Source organism: Octopus sinensis, linkage group LG2 (assembly GCF_006345805.1).
Source record: "Octopus sinensis linkage group LG2, ASM634580v1, whole genome shotgun sequence".
NCBI classification, from domain to species: domain Eukaryota; kingdom Metazoa; phylum Mollusca; class Cephalopoda; order Octopoda; family Octopodidae; genus Octopus; species Octopus sinensis.
Genome location: NC_042998.1, coordinates 97382600 through 97409907, shown reverse-complemented (window position 1 = coordinate 97409907; position 27308 = coordinate 97382600). Strand labels below are relative to the sequence as shown.

At 36.2% G+C, this 27308-nt stretch overlaps 1 protein-coding gene across 2 annotated transcripts in view; it reads left to right on the top strand.

The window, feature by feature from the left end:
• LOC115225415 (hemicentin-1-like) overlaps positions 1–27308 on the top strand; it is a 410505-nt gene that overhangs the window by 170146 nt on the left and 213051 nt on the right. For both annotated transcript variants that reach the window (XM_036498554.1, XM_036498555.1), the window contains exon 6: positions 339–523. In XM_036498554.1, the coding sequence (XP_036354447.1) occupies positions 339–523 (185 nt within the window). The remainder of the gene's footprint in view (positions 1–338; positions 524–27308) is intronic.

Genomic DNA, 27308 nt, shown 5'->3' with positions numbered 1-27308 from the left:
GTGTCGGTGGCACATAAAAACACCCACTGCACTGTCAGAATGGTTGGCATTAGGAAGGGCATCCAGCTGTAGAAACACTGCCAGATCAGATTGGAGCCTGGTGCAGCCACCTGGCTTGCCAGTCCTCAGTCAAACCGTCCAACCCACACCAGCATGGAAAGCGGACGTTAAATGATGATGATGATGATAGCCACATCATATAATCTGATATTTCTTATAATTATTTCTTACAGCCACATGTTTAAACCAACATTGACAAGAAACCAGCAACTGAAACTTAAAAATGCTAATTCCCAAAGAGATTCTGGTTTTTATAAGATAAATTTTATATTTTCCAGGAATTCCAACCAACTTGTACATCAAAGTCAGCAATTTAACAGCACCTGGCCTATTAGAAAAGGTAGAATTTCTTAATTTAAAAGGTACTCCCATTGGAAACTATGCTCCTTATCAGAATTTAAGTAATAAAGATGTTTACCAAGTGGATAATATTGAGCCACCTACAGGATATTTCTATATACAGGTCAGTAATCTCTTTCTATTCTTGCTATGCATGTATATATAAGTGCATGTGTGTGTGTGTGTGTGTGTGCACACGCGTGCACATATATCAGTGCATGTGTGTATACATTTGAAAAACTAAGATGAGACAATATCGGTGATTTTATTTAATATTTTCCTGAAGCCCTGACCAATACAAGTGAATATCATAAATGGAAACGATGTGGAAGCCCATTGTGTATATATATATATGTATATATAAAGCAACTAAACATAAACAATTGACTGAAAGAACATAGGCGGACCACTGGGAATTGAACACAACATCAATGCTCACATGGTTCCGTATGCACCCAGTTCAGCCACATCGCCCACTCATCAATTTCAGCCAATTTTAATGTATAGATAATTTTAGTCTAGTATATATATTTATAAATTTGTAAACAAACCCAAATGCTGTAAATTATGAAGAAGATTGACTTACAGGTCCATTTTAATAATAACATTAATTGTATATTAATTATATAATAATATATGCTCCATTTAAATCGACTAAACTCAAACAATTGACTGAAAAAACATGGGCCAAACCACTGGGAATTGAGCATAACATCAATGCTTACATGGCTCCATACACACCCAATTCAGCCACATAACTCACCCATTAATTTCAGCCAATTTTAATGTATGATTAATTTTAGTCTGGAGAACGGACATTAAACGATGATGATGATGATGATGATATTTATGAATTTGTAAACAAACCCGAAGGCTGTAAATTACAGAGAAGAGTAACACACACAGGTCCTCTTTTCAGTCAATTGTTTAGGTTTAGTCACTTTAAATGGAGCATATATTATTATATAAATAATGTATAATTATAATTATTATTATTATTATTATTAAAAAGGACCAGTGCTTGTAATTGCCAGCTCTGCCTCCATGGCACCCTGTCAATAAAGGCCATTTGATGCTGGATGTTTTATTCTAGGGATCACAGATCCACTAGAAGAAGCAAGATATAGAAGTGGAATTCTCTCTATTTCTGAAGCTGAGTGAGTGCATGTGCTGTGTGTATCTTCCCTTGAAATTGTTGGTTTACATATTTGTGTAGTGCCTTGTGATGCCATCAGATGATGTGAGAGTGGCTCTATAGACTACAGCCCTTGAGAGGCAGGATTCTTCTAGAGGGCAGCTAGTATGGTTCAGAAATTACAGCTACAGTTGGGAGTTGTGCTGGTGCATGTTTGCATCTGTTGTAGCATGTGGTATTAGAAGTGATGTTATCTAAGCAGGAGGAGCTCACCTTGACATTATGTGGGTTAAAAGCTTTTAGTACCTAGGGTAATTCTTAATTAACGACAGGAAGCTCCTAGCTACATTAGTTGAAACTTCTAGGTTGCAAGGAGGATTGAACCAGATTATTTTCCTCTTTTTGGTCCTCTTTGGGTGCTGAGTGGGGGAGGGTTCTCCATATATGTTAACTTCTCAATGAACCCACTCCTAGCCAAAGCGTCACTATAGTGGGGGCAGCTCTATTAAAGCTCTCCCTATCAGCTGAGAGACTGGATATTCTTCTACAAATGCCTGAGACTAGGTTTCTAATTACAACAGTTGGGAGGTTCGAGCTCCTGTGGATGTATACAGTTTCCTCGTTGGGTTCTTTGTAAGGGTAGTACTTGCCCATACTCAGGTTGGTGGTAACCATTGTGCACAGACTGAGTTCCTTGAATATTTTTATTAGGTCCTTCCTGAATTTGTCCATGGTATGGGTGTTCATCTTGTTTGAGATTGCCAAGCTATCTTACCTATAAAGGGCTGACCTATATGGATGCATGCATTTCTTGAGGATATGCAATATAAATAACTGACGAGGACAGCAATCTCAGCACTTTCGTACATATATATATATACATACACACATATATATATATATATGTCTGTGTATATATATATATATATATATATATATATATATATATGCTCGAAATAGGAGACTAGGAAAACAGCCAACTACTGATGAAGGGTCGTTCTTTAAGTTGTTTGTTTTGTTTTCCATTTGTGTCTTTCGCTGTTCGAAAGAATAGTTTAGTTCATGGTCCATGAACTCATGCTTCATACACTTTGTTGTACACGTTCGTGACGTCATGTGCCCACATATGCACATATATATATATATATATATATGTATGTACACATACGTATGTATATATGCATATATATATACATATATATATATATATATATATATATATATATATATATATTATATATATATATATATATATAATATATATATATATATATTATATATATATATATATACATATATATGTTATTTATATTATGTATATATTATTTGTCTTTTAGAGTATGTATGGTGTTTACTTTGTCTGTAAACACCATACATACTCTAAGTGACACTGGTAGACCCTCAGACATGCTCATTTCAGTTTGATACAAGCTTCCGCGGTAATAGACACAGTATTAGACATTTGGAGCAAGGCAGGAAATTCTGTTCCTGATTTAGTGCCAATCAGTCGAGTAGGTCTTATTTGGATGCAGTCCAGGATATCTATATATGTAGTAACAGCATCGTTCATTATGGACCTTGCTTGAGCTTTGCGTAATGTGATAGGAAGCTATCAGTTGAAGCTGAGATATGGGTGACACTCTTAGACAGGATATTTTATAGGAGATTCGCATTTTAGACACTGTCGAAAGTTTTGCTATGTCTAAAGCAACAACATTGCTTTTTGCCCCAGTTTTGTAAAGTGTGAGCCCACAGCTGACTGACTTCTTTTTCGGACATATGAATTAGTGACACACAGACGCACACACAGAAATTCAATGTGTTAGAAAAACATCGTTGTTTATGGCTGCCTCCATTCTCCATTACTTTTGGAGATGTTTACAATTATGTATTAAAATCATATTTATGAATTTCAAGAGTTTATAAACAAATATAAACAATCACAAATAAAGATTCAAATCATTCAACTTCCTATATTTCCCGATCATCACCTCAGATACAATCTTTGTATGTCTACCATCTAATGTGTGAAGATGTAACTCACTTAAGGGACGACAGTACGCGAAATATAAAATAAACAGATGTAAAATAAAGAACGAAATTGTATATTTAACTGATACAAATTAATTCACTTCTAAAGTAGGCATCTGTTTGATCTTTATTAATCTACTTAAAATTCTCGTAAGTAATTATACTTTCTGCGATGTACTGTTTCTTTTTCGATTTCCCCCACCAGCATGCTTTTCTTTTGGTTTCAGATGTGGTATTAAATGAAAATGATAATAAATTGGGGCAAATAATTGTATAAATGAAGGGAGAGGTAAGTGTACACTGCAGCTGTTATAAGGAAACTGATGTCGGCATAACTACGACTAGACGATGATGTTGTGAAGTTTCGTTGAAGAATGAATAATATAAAGATATTTCTTAATTCATTGTTTATTCCAGTTGTTTCAACTCTCAGAAGGTTGTAATAATATATTATCTATGTTGAATTCATGTCTGTGTCTCAGAGGAAAAAGAAAGAGGAAAAGGAACATGAATGGTGTGTCTGCTGTCTCTCGTACCTATATTGTAGAAGTAATGAAAGCAAATTAGAGAAAGAGATGAAAAAAATGAGGTAAAAGAATGTCTTAAATGGCCTAACCTGCAAAGCAAGAGATCTGCAGTAATTAAATAATCTCTTTTGAGACATTGGATCGCAGCCTTATGCAGGATAATTTGAACTTTCTCGATCTTTCATTTTCTATTTTGACGCGAAAGCCACGGTCGTTCCTTTGATATCTGTTAACATTTCATTATATATTTCTTTACTGCCCACAAGGGGCTAAACATAGAGGGGACAAACAAGGACAGACAAACGAATTAAGTCGATTACATCGACCCCAGTGCGAAACTGGCACTTTATTTATCGACCCCAAAAGGATGAAAGGCAAAGTCGACCTCGGCGGAATTTGAACTCAGAACGTAACGACAGACGAAATACTGCTAAGCATTTCGCCGGGCGCGCTAACGTTTCTGCCAGGTCGCCGCCATTTAATATTTCATTATAGCTGCCACAAAATGTGTTTGTAAAATATGTCAGCTGGCATGTTGGTTATCTGCGTCTGTAGGTTATCGGTGTTTAAAAAATTACCGAATGTGGTAATACTAGCTCATCCTTGAATCGAAATGCACAGAGCTAATGTAGGATCGAATCCAAAAAACTATATGCTCGCTGAACCAACTTATTTAATGCAACTGTTGTAAAACAAATGAACAAAACTAAATAAATGTGAAACCAATTGATAATCAAATGAAGACAAAAAATGAAAGTTTGATGATTTTTGTAGGATCGAATCCGAGGAGCAATCTGTCTCATGTGGTACAGACAAAGGAGCCGGGTGACACAATCCAGTTGTTTTAAAACCTGTCAGTTTGAAAAATAGCAGGTTTTCGAATAATTTTGGTATTCTATAAGCCCTATAAACGGTCTGATAACATTAAGAACAATTAAGTGTTAATTATTGTTTGGTTTTGAACTAAATGATAGTTGGAGGCACTCCTTACAAGTTTTCCTTGGCAGGTATTTTTTATTTCATGATTTCTTTTTATTGCAATGCGGACTAAAATGTTCATCACTGCTGACTGTGGCAATAAAAACTATAAACATGTTCGACCGTCACCTTTAAGTAGAATTTGTAGAGCGCTTTTATAAAATTTGTCATTTGTACTTCTGTTCACGTTTGTGGAATCAGGAAATTTTGTTTCCGTCTCAATCTATATAAGTGCCATCATTTGTATTTTCAAGTTTAAAAAAAAATGAGAGGCCTACTAATTCATAAATCATATTCACACAAAACTAAACTTGATCATTGAGTGGGCCCTGACTCAGGTTAATATCCCCTCACTTCTGGAGCCGGCGGGATTATCCAGAAATGATGGAAAGAGACCAGATGGTCTTACCCTTTGTCCCTGAGTAAGAGGTAGATGCCTCATCTGGGACGCCACAGTCTGTGACTCTTTGGCTCCCTCCCTCATCCTAGATGCTGTGGTAAATGGGAGCGTCACTGCTTCCGTAGCCGAACGGAACAAAGCCCTGAAGTATCGGGACCTGAGAGTGCACTATCTCTTCTAGCCTGTGACGTTTGAGACATTTGGAGAAGTTGGGCCACTAACGGTGAAATTCTTGTCGTCGTTTGCAGCTTGTGATGCCCGTGAGAGTGCTTGGATTTTCCAACACGTTAGCCTTGCCATCGCCTGTGGTAATGCCGCCAGCGTGTCGGCTTACTTCAGCAGGTTCCGCTGAACCTTGTGGCGTGCGACCAACTGAGACACTTAGTGCTGCGTTGATGTCTCTTTTTTTACTTTGTTTTTCTTTGTATAAATTATACAACAAAATATTAGGTTGTCAAGAAAGTTCTTGCGGCTTTTAACCTTTAAATTCAGATGCACATATCTCGGCTCAAGCAAACCTTTATTAATCGAAATAAACACCATCAGATTCAACACACTTTTGTCAACGCGAAACAAGTTTATTTATGCCAGTAGCGTAAAAATCCTGCGTGATGGTGGCGATGAAGTCTTTGAAGGCGTGTTTGGCATCGTCTTGGTTTTTGAAGCATTTCTCACACAGGAAGTTGTCGAGCTGCTTGAAAAAGTGGTAGTTGGTATGCAAGAGGTCTAGTGAGTATGGCGGATGAGGCAGAATTTTGTAGCCTAATTCATTCAACTTCTGCCGGGTCAGTTGTGCGACGTGCAGCTGAGCGTTGTCGTGGAGAAGAATTGGTCCTTTTCTATTGACCAATGCTGGCTGTTGTTGTTGGAGTTTCTTATGCATTCCGTCCATTTGCTGACAGTACTTCTCCGCCGTAATAGTTTCGCCTGGATCCAAAAAGCTGTGGAGGAGACAGGCCGCAGGTCACCAAACAGTCACCATGACCGTCTTTTAGTGCAACTTTGGCTTCGGGAAGTGCCATAGAGCTTCGTCGGCGTCCAACTATTGAGCTGAGCATCGCTAGTTGTCGTAAAGAATCCACTTTTCATTGCAAGTCACAATCCAGTCGAGAAACGGGTCGTTCTTGTTGCATAAAAGAAGGGAAGACGACACTTCAAAACGGCATTTTTTTTTTTTTTTTTTGGTTGAGGTTCAATTTATGTAGTACCCATTTCTCAAGTATTTTTATTTTTCCAATCTCTTTCAAGTGGTTAGAAATTGTATACGTTACGTCTAATTCAGAAGCGAGCTCTCGAACAGTTGTGTGTGGATTGGCTTCGACTAAGGCTCTTAGTTGATCGTTGTCAACTATTGGCCGACCACTACACTTATCATCTTCAAGACTCTGGTCACCGCTGCGAAATTTCTTGAACCACTATTGTGCTGTAGGTTTGTTAGTGGTTCCTGGGCCAAACGCATCGCGAGCTGTTTCAGCAGCTTTTCGGCCTAGCTTGAACTGGAATAAGAAAATAGTGCGAATTTGCTTTTTGTCCATGTTGTATTCAACCTTCCGGAAAAAATGGCCTAATTATTCAAAAGGAAAAAGAGTAACACGATTAGACAGAGCAAACAACGGTCTTTAAAATGATATATAAAGTCAAAGTAATTTAACGAAAATTAATTTGAAAATACATTATTTAAAACCAAAATTTAAAATTCCTCAAGAACTTTCTTGACAACCTAATAGAAAATAAAAATCCTTGACTATGTAAACGCAATTTATTATTTGCTTCAATTTTAGAGCTTAACGTTAATTTTTGCTGTGAATACGTATCAGTAAAATCCTTCACACATGTCTTTTATAATGTTCAGCGTCTATAACAATAACATCTTCAGTCTTGAGTTCCTCTGATGGATTATTGGAATTCTTGTTCCACTTCAAAACTCAATTAATAACCTGGTTTAAATTTCGCAATAGCCTTACAATTTTTCAATTGTTTCCGTTCACACTGCGATTCTCGATTTGCCGCCCGTTCATCTTTTCCGTTTTACAATCATTTCTCTGTTTTATAGACGACACCTTTGTCTGTTTCTTAGTAATGGTAAATTACATAAGTTAACAGTGTATTGTTGATTAAAACATTAAAACATAAATTGTTCACCCTACCTGCAGCGATATGTATATGAGCAGAATCTAAAAAAATGAGTTTTCTCGAGAGAGAAAAATCACACTCATACCAAATCTATTTCTGTTTAAGTTGCACCCGTTATTCAGTGCACCCTAATTTAGTGCTAAATATTCTTTTCTACACTAGGCACAAGGCCCGAAATTTTGGGGGAGGGGACCAGTCGATTAGATCGATCCCAGTACGCAACTGGTACTTAAATTATCGACCCCGAAAGGATGAAAGGCAAAGTCGATCCCGGCAGAATTTGAACTCAAAACGTAATGACAGACGAAATACCTATTTCTTTACTACCCACAAGGGGCTAATCACAGAGGAGACAAACAAGGACAGTCAGACGTATTAAGTCGATTATATCGACCCCAGTGCATAACTGGTACTTAATTTATCGACCCCGAAAGGATAAAAAGGCAAAGTCGGCCTCGGCGGAATTTGAATTCAGAACGTAACGGCAGACGAAATACGGCTACGCATTTCGCCCGGCGTGCTAACGTTTCTGCCAGCTCGCCGCCTTAGTGTTAAATATTAATAGCAAATTGTATCCCTTCATAGTTTTAGCTTTGCTCTGTGTATAAGTCTTCCTAGTTTTTTTTTGTTTTTGTTTTTTTAATTTGAATCAAGTATAAAATAAGGCGACTTGTACACGCGTAAATACGGTAAATTATCTTCAGAAAGAAATGGCAACGTGCAGAACAAATGAATAATTTTCAGTAGAGATAGAATATCTTACACCGTGTAGTAAAATAAGGAACACACATAGAATAGAAAAAGAAACATGTATTTACCAAATATGAAATGTATATCATAATATTTCTACAAAAGATAAACTCCCACATACACACAATGTAGGGTAAATAAAATAAAATAAAACGTTTCATTTTAGAAAAGGAAATCGTTTGATTTCAATGACTCCACACCCCACTTCATCCTCCCACATAGACTGCAAAATTGTTAGGGACGAATTGAGTTCAAATTATTGTTGAAGGTCAAATTCAAAGCATGACAAACACACACAGAATTAATGTAATATAGATGTCATAAACTGGCAATCTTTCGTCTCTAGTAAACCTTTCCGTCGATTTCCGTAAAATTTTATTTTTTTACATATGGGCTTGTGGGAACTTTTGAAGTAATAAGAGCGAAAGAGACTAAGAGAAAGCGATTGTATGACGAGGGAAATTCTTTTGAAGTTACCGCGTGTGTGTGTGTGTTTGATGGGGTGTGGGAGACAGACAGTATGTTGTGTAAGTGAAGTGCTTCTGTTAGTATGTGTGAAGAGACAGAGTAATGTGTGAAAGAAAGAGATAACTGAAATTTTTTTCTCGGTGTATGTGTATATGTATATATATTACTTCAAAAGTTCCCGCAAGCCCATATGTAAAAAAAAAAAATTTTTTTACGGAAATCGACGGAAAGGTCTACTAGAGACGAAAGATCGCCCATAAACTATTAAATTAATATCAAAATTGCGCACAACCGATCCTAAAAACTGTTAATTCTAAATTAATTCAACAACCAAATTTTCCCAAAGATGAAAGTATTTTTCGACGCACCCCAAAAACCTTTGCGACACAGCTGCGCCAACATAAATACACAGCGCACATGTCTACTGTAGCATAGTGGTCGATATCGTTTCAGAAGAACAAAATTAAGTTAATATGCAGTCATAAATATTGAAAACAAATTGTCCTTTAAAAATGAAAGTATATTGCGATAGAAACCGGAAGTGTCGACAGTGGTATACCAAAATTTCATGAAGCACATTTGACATCCTGTGGGAAGGGTTCCTATGCGAGTTTCAGCAACTTTTATACTCAAACCCTGTCAACCATTCCCTCAATTACATTGATACAAAAGATGACAGCATCCATACACAGACTACAAAAGGGTGATAGATACTCGCCAAGAAGAAACTTAGGCAACAAAGTAGGAAGAACGCTGATTTATTAACACGATACCTTCAAAAAGATTTATCATACTTTCATGAGCATGTATGGCGAAACAAATGTAGAGATAGTGAAAAAGTATTTCCTAATCTCATTTTGTGCATCTATGACTGTTATGTTTTCCCGTAAATGTGATTGTTTTCATTTTATATAAACTATACGTTCAGTTTTCACGTTATATTAAATATTAGGCGCGGGCTGTGTGATAAAAAGTTTGCTTCCCAACCACATGGTTCCGAGTTCAGTCCCACTGCATGGCACCTTTGGCAAGTGTCTTCTACTATAGCCCCGGCCTGACCAAAGCCTTGTGAGTGGATTTGGTAGACGGAAACTGAAAGAAACCCATCGTATAATGTATGTGTGTGTGTCAGTGTGTGTGTGTTTGTGTACCTGCGTTTGTCTCCCCACCATCGCTTGACAACTAGTGTTCCTGTTTACGTCCCCGTAACTAAGCGGTTTGGCAAAAGAGACCGATAAAATAAGTACTAGGCTTACAAAGAATAAGTCCAGGGGTTGATTTGTTCGACTAAAAGCGGTGCTCCAGCATGGTTGCAGTCAAATGACTGAAACAAGTAACAGAAAGAATATATATATATACACGTGTGTGTGTGTGTTTGTCCCACTACTGCATATCAACTGATGCTGGTATGTTTACATCCTGTAACTTAGCGATTCAGTAAAAGACACTGATAAAATAAGTAACAGGCTTTAAAAAATAAGCACTGGGGGGGGGGTTGATTCGTTCCATTAAAAATTCTTCAAAATCGTTCTCCAGCATGGCTGCAGTTTAATGACTGTAACAAGTAAAAGATAAAATGATATGAATATGTATTGAATACCTTTGTACGTCACATAATGTTTGTTTGAAATTATGAGATGTCTGTCGTTACTTCTGATTGTATTGCAATATACTTTCATTTTTCAAGAACAGTTTACTTTCCAACGAAATGCTACAATAAATTTAGTCTGCCATGAAAAGAGAGAGTTACAGAAATATAGATGCAAATTTTCTGGAAAGTCTGTTTTGTTCTTTCATTTCTTATCACTGAAAAAGCTCTTCACTCCAAACAATTTAATTTTACAGTCAGATGAAAGTAATGGAACCGTAATGTTATTTGATAACCCTATGTACAATCTATAGAACTATAATTTAATGTGTAGACTTTAGCCCTTCAAATCAACTATCTGAATAATAAAGCACTCAACTCTTTAAACAGTTATTAATTCCACTTCCTTTTTATCTAAATGTTCAGGTTGGATAACAGACAAATCATCTAATCAAAATAATTAGCTGTTTAAATGTTTCATTCTTCATATTCCACTTTAAAACTTACTGATATGATGACAGACCACATGTTCTGAAATAACAAAATATCAAATATTAAACTGTTTCAAAGAGGAAAGGAAAGAAGAGGGAAAATCTTTTTCGTACAAATGACTTCGAAATTTTTACATCGGAGTGAATATCACATGATGCTGGTTAATTGCTACCATTTGTTCAATCTGCCTTATTTTCACTGAATCTAACTCTGTTTTAATTAATGGTGATTACGTTGTTGTGCTTAGACACCTATTCTAGCATAATAAAGATGATATAGATTCAAACAAATGATAAATGAGTGTCTGCTATAGCACGAAAGTGAACACAAACTGCCAGTTGATAAAATCCTTTAAGATTTCTCAGTAATTCGCTCTGGATATACAATCTATGTTCATTTAGAGCTTACCATTATGAAATCTGAGTCAGTGCTATTGTTTATCATCCACTGCTTTCGGTAAAACGTTTCTTTTTCTGCCCACCATAACTTTTTTTTTTACATTAATCTTACAATCAGCAACGAAGTACTGTCAAATTCTTCTGAAGAGTTGAAAATTTTTTGAACCAAAGTATGAGAGTCAGTTGAATCAATGTATTTCCATGTAGGAGAACACAAAAACTAAGTTCATAGTAAAAAGAAAGCGAAGGTGCAGTTGGTAAATTAGATCGGAACTTGTGTCTATTTATTATGCCTCTGCCTAAAATACTAAACCTCATAGACCTCTTAAATTTTGAGAGGCCTACCTGCTCCTTGGCCCAAAAGTAGTCTTGTTCTGCAATGTTTTTTTTTTTTTCTGAGGCCCTGGTCGAGTCTGTAAGATATTGGACAACCAGTCAGGTATTCACGTTTGTTTCCTATCTTCGCCACGCTTGTTTCCGTAGCCGAAGCACTTATTCCTCAACAAATACCGTTCGCTGAACTGTAAATTGATACCTCAAAGTACGAGCAATTTGTCACTATAAAACTGATGTATATTTTATTAGATTGTAGCGTTGAATTCTACTCCTCTTCTGTGTGTATTGCTTTGAGAGAGAGAGAGAGAGAGAGCGATGGATTCAGTCAGGTTGATTTGACCTTGTTACATCACACAAAACCGGATTCATTGCTTTGGTGCTGAAACTCAACATTAGTTCCGTGCTGGAGTACATTCACTTCGTTTACGTCACTAATAAATACTCTTGGGAAACTTACTATTTCCTGTTACAGAAACTTCTTCGGTTACATACCTTATTAACAAAATAAAAAAAAAAAGAGATTATTTGATCTCAGATGCTGAAATATTTGCTCAAAGGCTTTTAATAAACGATGTAAACATTTTCATAGTTTGAGAAAAGATTTCGATATCCATCCGTCCGTCCATCCACTCAACCACCCATCTACCCATCCATCCATCCATCCATCCAGCCAACCAGTTTTTAGTGGTCTTATTCGCTTCATGTACCAAGCTGCTAAAGAGATTTGCATGTAATACTGCAAATTTAAATAATTTATTGATAGGAAGATGGTACTAATGAATCCAAAAACTAGGTATTTGGCTTTGTGACAATGCATAGTAATAATAATTGCTTCAAATTTTGGCTCAAGGCCAACGGTTTTAGTGGGAAAACGTTAAGCAATTACATCAATCACATTACTTGACTGGCACTTTATTTTATCGATTCTGAAAGGATGAAAGGCGAAGCGGAACTCGATAAGATTTCAAGTCAGACCGGAAGAGAAGGAATGTGTCTAAGCATTTTGCCCGACACGCTAACTATTCTAATTGATGACTTGATAACAATAGTAATAATAATAATAATAATAATAATAATAATAATATAATAATAATAATAATAATAATAATAATAATAATAATAGTAGTAGTAGTAATAATAATAATAATAATAATAATGGATATTTACCTTTTGACCGACAGATTTAAAAAATAATTTTTTGTAACAAAACACTTTCAAACTTCGTATACTGGTAGAATGTGTCACATAAAACATCTTTTACTGTTGAGAAAATTTTGTTTTTTGGAAGTTATTTTTTGTTAAAGTTGTATTTCGGTAATTTCAATCAATAAATGATATGTATTCATCTGAATAAAATTACTGCCGTTGGTTGAAATTACCGAAATACAACAACTTCAACAAAAAGTAACTTCCAAAATACAGAATTTTCTCAACAACGCCAAGAGTAAAAGATGTTTTATGTGACACATTCTACAAGTATACGAAGTTTGAAAGTGTTTTGTTACAAAAAATTATTTTTTAAATCTGTCGGTCAAAAGATAAAGATCCATAATAATGATAATAATAATAATAATAATAATAATAATAATAATAATAATAATAATAATAATAATAATAAAACAAAATGAAACCATTGATCATGTTGTCTATGTGCAGTCTTCTTGCGCCTACAGAGTATCTCAACAGGCATGATAGAACAGCACAATATATTCGCTGGGTAATTTGCAAAAACCTGGACCTGCCCCATGATAAAAACTAGTGGGAACACAAACCACCTCCAGTGCTTGAAAATGATCACATCTCACTCCTCTGGAACTTCACCATTCAAACTGACAGAAAGATAGATGCGAATAGGCTAGACATTATATTGAAAGACTGCAGACAAAAATCATGCCATCTCCTTGATATGACTGTCCTAATCAACACAAATGTAACTGTCAAGTTACCAAAAACTGAGCAAGTATAAAGATCTTGAAATAGAAATTGGAAAAATATGGAACAATATGGAATGATAGCAAAAGGGGATGATTCCTACCTAGCTCAGATACCAGGAAACTCTAAAATGGCAGATATTCAAAAGATAGTGCTCATGGGAACTGCCCATATCCTACGTAAAATACTGACTACGTAATCTCAAAATTTTAAAAACAAACTCATAATTTTCGTATATTTTCTTAAACATTCTCTAGAACAATACTATGTGCAAAACCAAATATATGACACTCTAGGCATAACACCAACATGAACTTCTAACTTGTCGTCTCTTGAGGTTTCTGGGTGACACTTGCAGTCAACTTATACAAATACAAGGCAAAAGTCAAATGAAGAAGAAGAAGAAGAAAAGAAGAAGAAGAAGAAGAAGAAGAAGAAGAAGAAGAAGAAGAAGAAGAAGAAGAAGAAGAAGAAGAAGAAGAAGAAGAAGAAGAAGAAGAGAGGAGGAGGAGGAGCAAGCATTAAGAACCAGCTACATCAAGTACAGAATAGACAACTCATCAGAAAGTGATAAGTGCAGAATCATTGAAAGAGATAAGATGAATAAACACAAGATGAAAGAAATGTACAGGGAAAAGTATTTGAGGAAACTCGACTTGTGCTCCAATCGAAGCTAAATGGCCGCTATAAGATTAGAGCAATTAACACGTGGGTGGTTGCTTTGATGAGATATGGGGCAGGAATAGTATCTTGGAAGAAGAATGAATTACAAGAGATAGACCGGAGAACACGTAAATTTATGACAATGAACAAGGAACTACACCCCAAGAGTGATGTGTCAAGATTGTATGTAAAGAGGAAATAAGGAGGACGGGGGCTGGTGTGTTGTGAATGTTGTATAAGGGAAGAGGAGAATAGCCTGGCTTGGTATGTCAAGGGGAGTAAAGAAGAAATGATTGAAGCAGTGAAAATGCAGGGAAACTTAAAAATGGACAAAGCCATAAATCCAACACAATTTATAAAAGACCAGAGGGAGCAGATGAAGAAAATTTGGCAGGACAAGAAAATGCAGTCATTTCTTGAAGAATAAAGATGAGATTGATTGGAACAGAACCTGGCAATGGCTGCTGAAAGAAGACTTAAAAGGGCCCACTGAGACATTAGTGTGCAGCGCTGAAGAACAAGCTCTCGGAACAAACTACTCCAAATATCACATTGATAAGAGCACTGACTCGCCACAGTGTAGGATGTGCTCTAAGAAAAGAGAAAGTATAAGCCATATTGTTAGTAAGTGCTGTAAGCTCGCACAACTGGAATACAAAAGAAGACACGTGGCCAGATATGTCCACTGGCTGCTGTGCAGTAAAGCAACCCTTGAGAGAGCTGAACAATGGTATGAACACAAGCCAGAGGGAATAGTGGAAAACGGACATTACAAAATACTCTGGGATTTTAACATGTAGTACGACCAAGTCATAGAGGTGAGACGACTAGATATCGTGCTCATCCATAAAGATGAAAAAGAAGTAAAGATAATAGATGTTTCAATACCAGTCGATTCGAGGGTGAAATGTAGGGAAACAGAAAAGATTGAGAAATACCAGTCACTGAGGGACGAGACAGGAAAGTTATGGGGCATGAGGAAAATAATGGTGATAGCGGTGGTAATTGGAGCATTAGGAGCAGTTTCCAAGGGCTTTGAAAAACATATTAAGAATATTGGAGCTGCTGTCAGGCTCGCAGTGATCCAGAAGATAGCATTGTTGGGTACAGTTCGCATTCTAAGGAGAGTATTATCCTTTTACGTTACAGGAGAAGGCAGTGATTTGTTATTGCTTGCTTTCAAGTATAGAATAACTGGTAATTGAGAACTATCTGAGAGTTTTCAGAATAACAAACAACAACAACAACAACAATAATAATGGTTTCAAATTTTGCCACAAAGGTAGCAATTTTGGAGGAGGTGATGAGTGAATTACATCGATCCCAGTATTATTTTATCGACCCCGAAAGGATGAAAAGCAAAGTCGATCTCGGCAGAATTTGAACTCAGAACGTAAAGTGGGACGAAATGCTGCTAAGTATTTTGCCCGGCATGCTAACGATTCTGCCAGTTCGCCGCCTTCAATAATAATAATAATAATAATAATAATAATAATAATAATAATAATAATAATAAGGTCAAACAACTGACAAGCAAATCTGTGGTACTGAGCAGAATATTTACTGTAGCCCATCTTTTATACCAAGACAAAACAATGTACATGATAACACTTCCGATCAATTAAGATCAGAAGCCATGAGAGCCACTGCCTGGTATTGCATCAGGGCAGTTGTTTGACCTTAACCAGTTGAGCATGTCCCTTGGTGGCTGACAATATGTGCATCTCTGATCACGAGCAGGAGTAATGGAGGAGCATCATAGCAATGTGTTGAGAGGGATTCTTTGGGGTTTGGATAATTCACCCCTGGAAACATGGGTGTTTCGTTCAACATCCTTAAACAACCCTTATTCGGGGACCTTTTGAGTGGAATGGGCTACTCGATCTGAAGAAAATTCTAACTGGGCCCCACCTGCAAGGTTATGCACTGTTTATCTTAATATGAGATCACCATGTTGCGCACATATAGTTGTGAGGTATGTGCCTAGTGTACCCTTATCAGGCGGGTAGTCGTGATGGGTATACTGGGCTTCGTATATTTTACCCCAGTGTCACTTTGCTGCCATACACTGCTCTCTTACTCAATAATAATAATAATAATAATAATAATAATAATAATATGGAGGTGGCTCAGCAAAGGTGACCTAAAAAAAGAATACTGAAAGCCTACTCATCGCTGCCTAGGATAGGGCATTGAATACCAACTCAGTGAAAAGGGATATACAGCACACAAGTGCAACGAACCTCTGCAGAATGCATGGGAAGAAGGTGGAAAGCGTGACTCACATTGTTAGTGCTTGTAAAAGTCTTGTGCAGAAAGAGTATAAGCGCAGGCACGACAAGGTAACCCAAAACCTTCACTAGCTGCTATGCCGGAAGTATAGATACAACGTAACGAGCGCTTGGTACTAACATACACCAGAAAAGGTAATGGACGAAAAGGAGAAGGCAAAAATCAACTGGGACTTTGACTTTCAGCCAGACAAGGTATTAGAACACCGAAGGCCGGATATAGTAACCTTTAGGTGGGACAAACAAGAGTGCCTAATAATCAACGTGGCAGTACCGGGAGATCAGCATATTGTCATGAAAGAAAGGTAAGATTGATAAATATAGAGACCTGAGAATTGAGATCGCTAAGATGCGACAGCTACGAGAGTCAAACATAAAGGTTGTCCCTATTGTCATTGGAACATTGGGTTTACTACCACCCAATCTGAAAGCCCATATGGAAACTTTAGAAGTACCCTACAAACTAGGTATATTGCAAAAATCAGCATTACTTGGAACGGCAGGCATATTGCGTAAAGTACTGTCTGTCTGAGACCCTTGTCTCAGACAGACAGTACAAACCCCCGGTACACACACTATCTTCGATTAACAACATCACAGTATTGGATACTGTAAGTCGTCTTAAAAGATGATGATGATGATGATGATGATGATGATGATGATAATTTCTTTTATTTAACCTTTGAGAGCAATTTTATCCATCATTTATTCATACAAAAACAGGAAACCAGTAAAGGCGCGTGGAGTGGAGAAAAAACAAATCGAAGGACATAAGTTTTAAAATTTATGAAAAAAATGAAGCATACAATAATTAAAAGATTATGATAAAATGCATAATTGGTTAAAACAAAATTTTATTTTTAGAAAGGGCAAAACATTTATATGTAGGTGGGAAGCCTCCATCTGCGTTGTTCAGAGTCCACATGGCGTTCAAGACTGAAAAATATTAGTGGGCAAATAGGGCCTACGTCATGCAGTTGACTGACATGTAAAACTCCATTAAAATTATTGTTGCGTCGAAGAGGTTCAAAAAACATAGTACGCTCGACACAGCTATTAATTCTTCGTCAGAAAAATTTTAACAGTTCTGAAGTTTCAATTACACATGGTGACTTTTAGATAATACGCAAAATACTTACAAAGTAAATATAAACTGAGATTATCATGTCAAGGTTGGGAGGATAAGTTAAGGTTTCAAGATACTGATGAGATTAACGAATGTGATCTTTGAACCGAACTAAATATTGGAAATTACTTCCTGGTGATGTAAAACTTCCGACAGAAGCCGTTAGATTCATCATCAGGAATAAATAACAGGATGTCATGTCAAAAGTTTTTCGTATATTGAGTATGGTCAACTGCCTCCTTGATGTCAGAAAAATCCTGTCTTCTTTTTAGCTAACTAAGGATTTTGTCTTTGAGGCTCCTCGATTTCAGGTTATAACTTACACGTTTGGAATATCACTGTTATTCGTGTGGGATGGTGCAAGTGTATGTATATACGTCTTTATCTTTGAGTTTAATTTAAGTTCTTATTATGAGAATTCAAGCCGCTCACTAACAAAGGGACAAGACTTTTTGAGTTAAGAGAGTTCCTTTTGTTTGTAAATATGTGGTTGAGTTGGTGTGTTGTTTGAGCTGTTGACTTACACGCCCAAGTGTGTGCATCTATTCACCTAAAGAATCTCAGATGGAGAATCTTTGGAATGTCTTACAAATCTTCACTGTATCACTAGCATCAGTTTCTTTTGCTCTTTCTTCGAAAAACCCAATATTTCTAAGTTTTTTGTGTAAATTTGTTGGTACATAACCTAATGCACCTATAATGATAGGTGCAAATGAGAATTTATAGTCAGGATACAAGAGTTATAAGTTCCGCATTATGTATGTATGTATGTATGTATGTATGTATGTATGTATGTATGTATGTATGTACGTATGTATGCATGTATGTATGTATTTAAAAAAATCTTCTTGCACAGGCATTGCACGATAACAACATTGTTCATGATTGTTGATATTGCTGTGAGTCTCAACTGAATGGCTGGCCTTAAAAAGCAAATAAAAGTCACATTCGATCACAGCACCAATAACAGTTAAGCTTCGTGCAATGGCCATACTCGATAACGAGGGGCAGCCATCATCATGTATGTATGTATGCATGCATGCATGCATGCTTGTCATTCTTAGAAGAGCAGAGCCCATAACATTTTTCTAAGGTTTCCGTGGAACAAATGCGTCCCCCACCAAAAAAAAAAAAAGAAATCCCACCGCTAATTGGTTATTCTCAGACTGATAACCTACTCCGAAAGCTAAAGGTTCCCAATGGCCATATGGTTTTACTCTTTAAATGTGGGTTGATCCAAGATGTTGCACAGTGAGATCGCACCCGAAAACAAGTATTTGCAAGCGATTTTTTTTTAACAACGTTACCATTTCTGGTACTGTACACACACACACACACATATATACGGATCTATCTATCTATCTATCTATATATATATATATATATATATATATATATATATATATATATGAGATTCTGCCTGTTTGTGTGTTTGTCCAAAATTATGCAATGGTACAACCCTGATTGTGCAAAAACTTATGAGGAACTGCATTAAGGCAAATATTCTCACTGGTTGTGATAAAGGTGAGACCATCTTCATTCCTCGCATTCCAGTTATACCATCTTGTGCCCCATTCCAATTTAAGCCGTTACAATTTCCTATCCCGCTCTCTTTTGCCATGAGCATTAATAAAACTCAGGGCCAAACATCAAAAGCTGTTGGATTGCAACTTGAAGAGCAAACAGAAGTTCGTATATGAAATCCATCTTTTTTCTACTTCAATTATTACGTGTTTTTTCCTTGTATAATACACAAATACAGAACGAGTAAACTTAAATCTGTAGTCGTAGTCTCACTCTGGTTCAGATTCCAAACTGAATCTTTCAATTCTCCTTGGGCATACGGTCTATTCAAATGTCAATAGAAACCGTGACAAATGGGTCTTCCACTTCACCTGTGGCCTTCTCAGTGCCATCACACAGTTACCTGGATTCTGTAAAGCTATTCTTCTAGCTTTATTCACGTTGAAACTGAATCTTTCAATTCTCCTTTGGCATACCACCTTTTCAAACTTCAAAAGGAAGTGACAAATGAATGTTCCACTTGGCCTGTAGCCTTTTCATTGCCATCGCAATCAACTGGATTCCGTAAAGCTATTCTTCCATATGATATACCCATTTTTCTAGATTCTCGGCTTGAGAAACAATAAAAATAATTACCCGATCAATGACGGGTATTACTGCTATATATATATATATATATATATATGTATATATATGTATATATATATGTGTGTGTGTGTGGTGTGTGTGTGTGTATTCGGTGAGTAGTTCATGAATCTGAAAAGAAACATACTCTAAAACATTAGAGGTGTTATATTTAAAAGATCGTTGGTTGCGGCCAGTCAGAAAGTGACCATTGGTTTCGCACCTACAAAGCTCTTAACATTATAGGTAACTCGTCGAATTCTATGGCAATGTATAATTATACATATATGTGTGAGTCTGTGTAAATAGTATTGTAAATAGTTTTTACAACTATATCATGTTTCAGAGCGAGGTAGTGTCTTGTAGACGTTTTAGGGAGACTGATGTCACAACGTGGAAGTTTGATGGCATCTTTGTCACTTTTGTTTGTCAGGCATTTGGTAACTATCTCCTGTTCTTTTAGGTGGGATGTAATGCAACTATTGCAGGACCAGGTGCGGCTATTATGCATGTAAATGCTGCTGTTATTTTTTAACTTGTAAGATATGTACCTATCCACTAATTTTTTACTGATACGAAGAGTGCTTCTTCTCCAAGCTTTGATTAGACGGGTCAGTTCAGTTTCTTTTGGGTTAAGATGTATACTTGTACACTCAGAGTACCTGCTCTGGAGTTCTTCCCTCTCTTTGAAGATGTTCTTATGAGTAAGCGTATAATATACTGCATACATGCATGCATACATATATGGATGGATGGATGTTTAAACATATTTCTATACACATTCATAAACACATTCATATACAGCCATTTGTTCTGTAAAAACGACTGCTAGGAAATACAATGTAATATTTTAAAACAACAGGTTTCTCCCCATGTGGTACTTTGTAAAGCAAGCGTGTGTATTTTACAAGAGCAGAAGGTTTTGTTTCTTAAACTTGGTTTGAATACATATTTCTCATGCGCGGAATTACACACACACACACATACTTGTATGTCTGTGTGTATATTTATATCACTAGCAGAAAAGTATGTTTAACTTCGCATCGCTCACAAACATTGTTTTAAATTATAATACAATCGCGATGATGTTATTTTGTTTCGGGTATTTTTATTCTTTTTTCCCCCCTTATATGTAAACAGACTTGTTAAATGCCACACGCACACATGTTGTCTTTCCGATTTCTGTTCTATTTATACTTTGGCTTTTGTTATTTGTTTATGTACATGCTATTCTAAAATAGCACCAATACCGTTCTTTACAAAAGGATTACAGTTAAATTATAATTTCTCTCCCAATAATAATAAGTGACAAGTTCAGAAGTTAAGTGTAAAGAGAAAGAAAAGGCACAATGTTACTAAAAATATACAATATACAAGTAGCTGTAGTGTAAATAAAAAGGGCGGGAGAGATTGTCTCCAACATAATTTTAATTATAGTATTAAAAAAATGTCTGGGAAGAATTTTGAAGTTGATTTGGACGTAAAATAAACTCCTGAGAAAATAACTATTTCAGAATGCAGCATTATTTTCTGGCAGATACGGATTCTTTACATAACTTTTTACTTCAGTTTTTGATTTTTTTTTTTCATGCTTTATTTGAAGGCCTCACTGGAGACCTTACTATCCCCTATGAACATGTCTGTCTAGCAATTATTCTAAGTCAAAACTCAGCCTTATATCATTAGAAATTTGCTTGTGACATGCACTAGCTTTTCGTTGATTCCAATTTCTCTTCTGTTAATTAAATTAGAATAAGATTTATTTTTCAAATACTATATTTATTTAATGCCACTAATCTATAAATAATAGGTTGATGAAATAAAGAGCATAACCAAGGCCACCTGAATATATCGGCAACTTGCTCAGTCACTTTGGATGTGACGTAATATTTGTGGTCATCGTAATTCAAAAGAAAAATGTGAAAATAATAAACTAGATAATCACTTTATTCCTCGTTTAAAGAAATGTAACATCAATTTATTCCGACATTCGTAGTTATTAAACCTCACGATAATTTTTAAAATTATACTTTTAAGCGCGCTGAAATTCAGTTGGGCCGGAATGCTAGATATAGTCATCGTCATGCATCTTACGCATGCAATCGCTTTGACATTATAACCTACTTCTTTACTACCCACAAGGGGCTAAACACAGAGGACAAACAAGGACAGACAAACGGATTAAGTCGATTACATCGACCCCAGTGCGTAGCTGGTACTTAATTTATCGACCCCGAAAGGATGAAAGGCAAAGTCGACCAGAACGTAACGGCAGACGAAATACCGCTAAGCATTTCGAAGTCTTCCCGATTAAGCGCGAGTTCTCCAGCCGCCTTGCCACTCTTGTCCAACCAGCTCTTGGTATTGTCCGTCCATTGCGTTCTTTGCCTTCCTCTTAATCTACTACCCTCGACTCTTCCTTCCCTGATAATGTTTTCCAAACCTCTGCTTCTTCGAATATAGCCTCAATAGTTTTTGCTCACTTTTACAAATTGTCATCTTTCACTTACTTGTAACATCCATTCATTTGTCTGATGATCCTTACTAGAGACTTGTAACATTCTCCTTATACACCCACATTTCAAACGCATTGATTATGTTCTCTTCAAATTCGTTCAGAGTGCACGCTTCGCAACCATAAATGCCTACAGGCCAAATAAGCACTTCCACTAGCCTTGTTTTTAACTTAGATGGGACACTGCCGCTCCAGATATTAATAAGCTTTTCCGTGGATATTCGTTTTTACATGTTACTTCCTCAGAGGTTTGGATTCCAAAATACTTATACAATCCAATCTATTCGAGCCTCTCACTACCCAGTTTGATGTTAACATTTACTTTCTCTTTTCCTTCAACCAATCAGTTGGTTATGTTATGCACATAATATATAAATTGCTGCAGTCAGTCACGTATACAAGATATATTTTCCGTGGTTGTTATTTCATGATACAACTGAAGTCCTATGATGAGCGACGGATCGTGCCATCTGATAGTCTTGTAATGTAATAAATCTTGTTTGTATTTGCTGTAATTCATCAAGCAGTTCAGCTTTTCCAGCTTTCATTGAGTCTATTTTTGAAGACTTTTGGGATGATTTTGGAGTAGTGATGAAAATGAGGAGGGGTATGCAGAGGGACGGCTTTCCCCTACTTTTCAAATCAGAAATGGGTGGCTTATAGTGATTTGTCCCACTTCTCCAATATCAGCTTTCCCAACCTCAGGTTACCTTTAATTCCTAATACCCATCTCCACCTAAATCTGCATTTTTAAAAGCTTCGTTATTGTTTGGTTGGTTTGGTTTGATGTATCTTGTATTGGTATTCGTTCAGTTGACTCATTTGGTGTCTTCTGTAACTCAAGCTTACTAAATGGATATTGGGAAGTTGAGTTGTCGTTTTCCAAGAAGGTAATAATTAAGAGAATTGATTCGAGAACTGTACTGTTCAATGATTGTAACAGGTCGTAGTTGTTGAGAACTCTGGTGGTTCGTACGGGCAAATATTTCAGCAGGAATCTTTTTTTGATGTATGGGAGTCATTCCATTTCAATCATCTACTCGAATTACGTCTTGATTTAATAGTTATGCTTCGATTTAATGACCAGCAGGTCTCGCTTTTAATTTTTTTTTTTAGGGGGATAAAATTTAGTTTCATTTTGAATTCATGCATTATCACCTATAGTGTAATCACTCAGCAATTTTTGTAAGTCGGTTATGGAGAACCTCCTTATGGACAAATTATAGTCTATTGCCAAGTGTTATGTGAAAGACATTTGAAGCGTTAGCACGCTGAGGGAAATGCTTCGTGGTATTTCGTCTGCGTTACGTTGTGAGTTCAAATTCCGCCGAGGTCGACTTTGCCTTTCATCCTTTCGGGGTCAATAAATTAAGTACCAGTTACGCACTGGGGTCGATGTAATCGACTTAATACCTATGTCTGTCCTTGTTTGTCCCCTCTGTGTTTAGCCCCTTGTGGGTAATAAAAAAAATAGGTATTGGAGTGAAGTATCGTTTTGGCCGACCAAAACAAGCGTTGTTTGTGAGAACTTGATACATCCGTCAGGTGTATTTCGATCTCAGAGAATGGTGCATTGAAACAAACCAGTGTTCAAGTTTTTGTTTTATGTTGTATGTCAGTGGGATTACGTCCCAGTTCTTCGAAATATTCCTGTGTTAAAATGACAGCAAAACTCGGGATCTTCATCCAAATCTGATTCACCTCTAATGACAAAAGTAATAAATACAACCAGAGGCTAATCTGCAGAAATGAATGTTTACTCGACAACAGGTTAGTTGGTATACCGGTTTACAATAATAGTCGATACCTTTGTCGTGGAAATAATAAGCATAGATGCACTAAAATGGATATGAAAATAATGGTATTGGTAGTGTATTTGGTTGCAATCCGACTACATTAGTTGCATCCGTTACGAGTGGTGGTGAAAGTAGAAATTATTCTTAAATATCTACATATCTATCTAAATATAGCTCTTTCTGCTTTTGCCATAATTAAGGTGATACCTTGATAAACAACAGAAAAAGTGTGAAGGGAGAAGTTATTACTAGCGATCTTTGCAGAATATGGCACCGCGGCAAATAGCACTCCTTCCTGACTGATGTAGTCAAGCAATGTTCGCTTACCTTAAAGAGTCACGTGATTTATCTAAACACCAATTCATGTATGTCTCTTCACACGTGCAGAGATTACAGCGTTTTGTTATGATATCAGCTAAAAAGTAGTCACATAACTAATCTTCTTTTCTTGCCGCCAAAATTATTTACTTTTGCTCGTCTGAGCCTACCGTAAAGTTATGTTTTTAAAATAGTTTTTCTCACCTGGAATGGCAGTTGCAGACAATAAGCTGACATTTGCGACCATGTAAAAAAAACTCGGGTATCAGTGACTGACAGAGGAACATATAAGAACTGCATGAACTGTTTCTTCCTTCCTAAACCAAGTCGTATTCTTATAAAAATATTTCCGCAGCTCCTTTTTATTTCTTTATTCTGACATACAAACACACACTGGTTTCATATTTGTGACAAACGTTAATTTGGACTGTTGTTTCTAGCAAAAGAGTTGTTTAATCCACACTCTCACTAAAACCGCTTCAGAATCAAACAACAAATATTGTGCTGTTATTTTTAACAAGACAAAACCGCCTTATTTATCATCTATCTCTGGAGAATTTTCTTCAGTGAGGAATTTTCAAACGTTTAGCGTCACTAATATTATTTTAGTTAGAAATTCGCCTCCTGTAGACTACATTACTAAAGGTCCTTTCTAACAAAAAGAAAATAAACACCAGTACGAGCTGGTTTTTAACAGGAAATTTAACGTTTTCCTATTTAGCTGAATATTATTGACTAGTGTTTCCAGCAGGAATATTTTTTACAAGTCATTTAGTCATTTTTAAAGTTGATATGTATTTTGGTTTCTGTTTTAGCAGAGGATTTTGGCGTATCTGTTGCTAAACTTGATATTGTGACAAACTGACATTTCTGCTACCATAAATAATTATTGTTTTGACGAATTTTGTAAAAGTTTTACAAACAATGTCCAGTAAATTCCTTTTATTAGCACTCATTTATAAAACATGTTTAAATAACCATTATGTATATATATATATATATATATATATATATATATATATATATATAGGTTTAAGAGACAGAATCACCCTCAAGCAACTCAATCATCATTGAACGACATTATCCACGATAGGTACATATAGGACTAAATATTAAAATTATCAAAATTAATACCTTCAATTGTTATTCTAAATCATATACTTTACATTATATAGACTACGCGCATTTCATGACAACATATTCCTCGATATTGCTGAAGTAGAAGGTCTCAAATACAATACCATATTAAAACGATTATATTGCCAATCTTCAGGTCTAGATTATATGAACTTATTATATAATTAGAAGTTGTCGGAATAGCAATTGAGTTGTTTGATGGTGATTCTGTCTCTTAAACTTATATATATATATATAATACAGTGAGTAATTCATTTTAGTACCACTAAATTGAACTTCTCTCCCTTGTAGACTTGGATATAACTTCCCTAATATTAATATTAAATATATATATAACAGTCTTCCTTGGTAAAGCTATATCTGAATGAATTTAATTTTGGGTTATCTTCTTTGTGAATAAAATATAATTTGTTGAAATACTCAGTCTCAGGTTTTCTTCCCTTGTTAGTTTGCTTAACTAAATTGTCTAACAGGCGTATGCGAACCACACAGTTCCGCGTTTAGTCTCACTGCGTAGCACCTTAGGCAAGTGTCTTCTACAATAGTCTCGGGCCGACCAAAGCCTTGTGGGAAAGACTTTCTCCCCACCACCACCACCAATTTCTCCCAAATTTGTTTACTTTTAAAAGTTTTTTTGCCCAAAAGTCCGTTTTTAGATACAGAGGTTCCAGAAAATGGCCAAAAATCGGCATTGTGAAATCCCCCTCAACCAAATTCTTAAATTTTGAATTTTTCCCCTAAAACCCTAACCCTAACCCTAACCCTAAAACCCTAACCCTAACTGTAACTACAGAAATGATTTGAAATTTTTGGCAGAATTGTAATGTCCGTATTTTTCCGCATATTTAGAAAAAAAAATTCTTAAAAAAAATTTTTTTAAACATTTTTGGAAATTTTTTCTGAATCATGATCTCTGTATTTTTCCGCCTATTTTTTTTTCTTAAATTCTGAAAAAAGTAAAAAAAAATTAAGGAAATGGGGGTGAGGATGGTAATTTAAAAATGCCGATTTTTGCCAATTTTTTTGCAGATTCGTATTCCCCGTAGCCGTAAAAAGAAGTTTGTGTCAAAAAAAAATGTTAAAAAATGGGTGGTTGAGGGGGTGACGGGCAGAAGTCTTGCCGCCTTGTGAGTGTATTTAGTAGACGGAAACTGAACGAAGCACGCCGTATATATGTGTATGTGTGTGTGCTTGCCTGTCTGACTGTGCACAGCGGGACTGAACCCGAAACCATGTGATTGCAAATTGAGCTCCTTAACCACACAGCCATGCCTATGTTTATTAATATGATTTTATTCAACAGAAAAAGGCACCATATCTTTCACCAGTATCATGTCATAATAGTAAATTGTTTTCACTGGGATCTTAGCCGTCACTTTACGCCATTACTTTATTGCGTTGGTGTTTTAAAATTGCGCCATTACCACATCGCTTGGGTTTGCCACTGACATATTAGTTACAGACGGACAAATACTCTAATTTCGGTCGAACAATGATTGTCTTTCATGTGCATACACACATTTTTTGAGTCCTTTAACTTAAAGCCATTCTTTTTTTTGTTGAAGTGGTTGAAGTGAATCTAACGGTTTTGTGTGTTTCTTAAATGGCTTATAAACACCTTCCACGCTGCAATTGTTTTCGTTCCAGCACACGATCTCAGATCAAGTCACTCGCTATGCAAGTACATCTCCGTCATTCTTTTTTTCTAATTCAAGAAAGGTCACTGCAATCGCAGAAGGGCTCGATG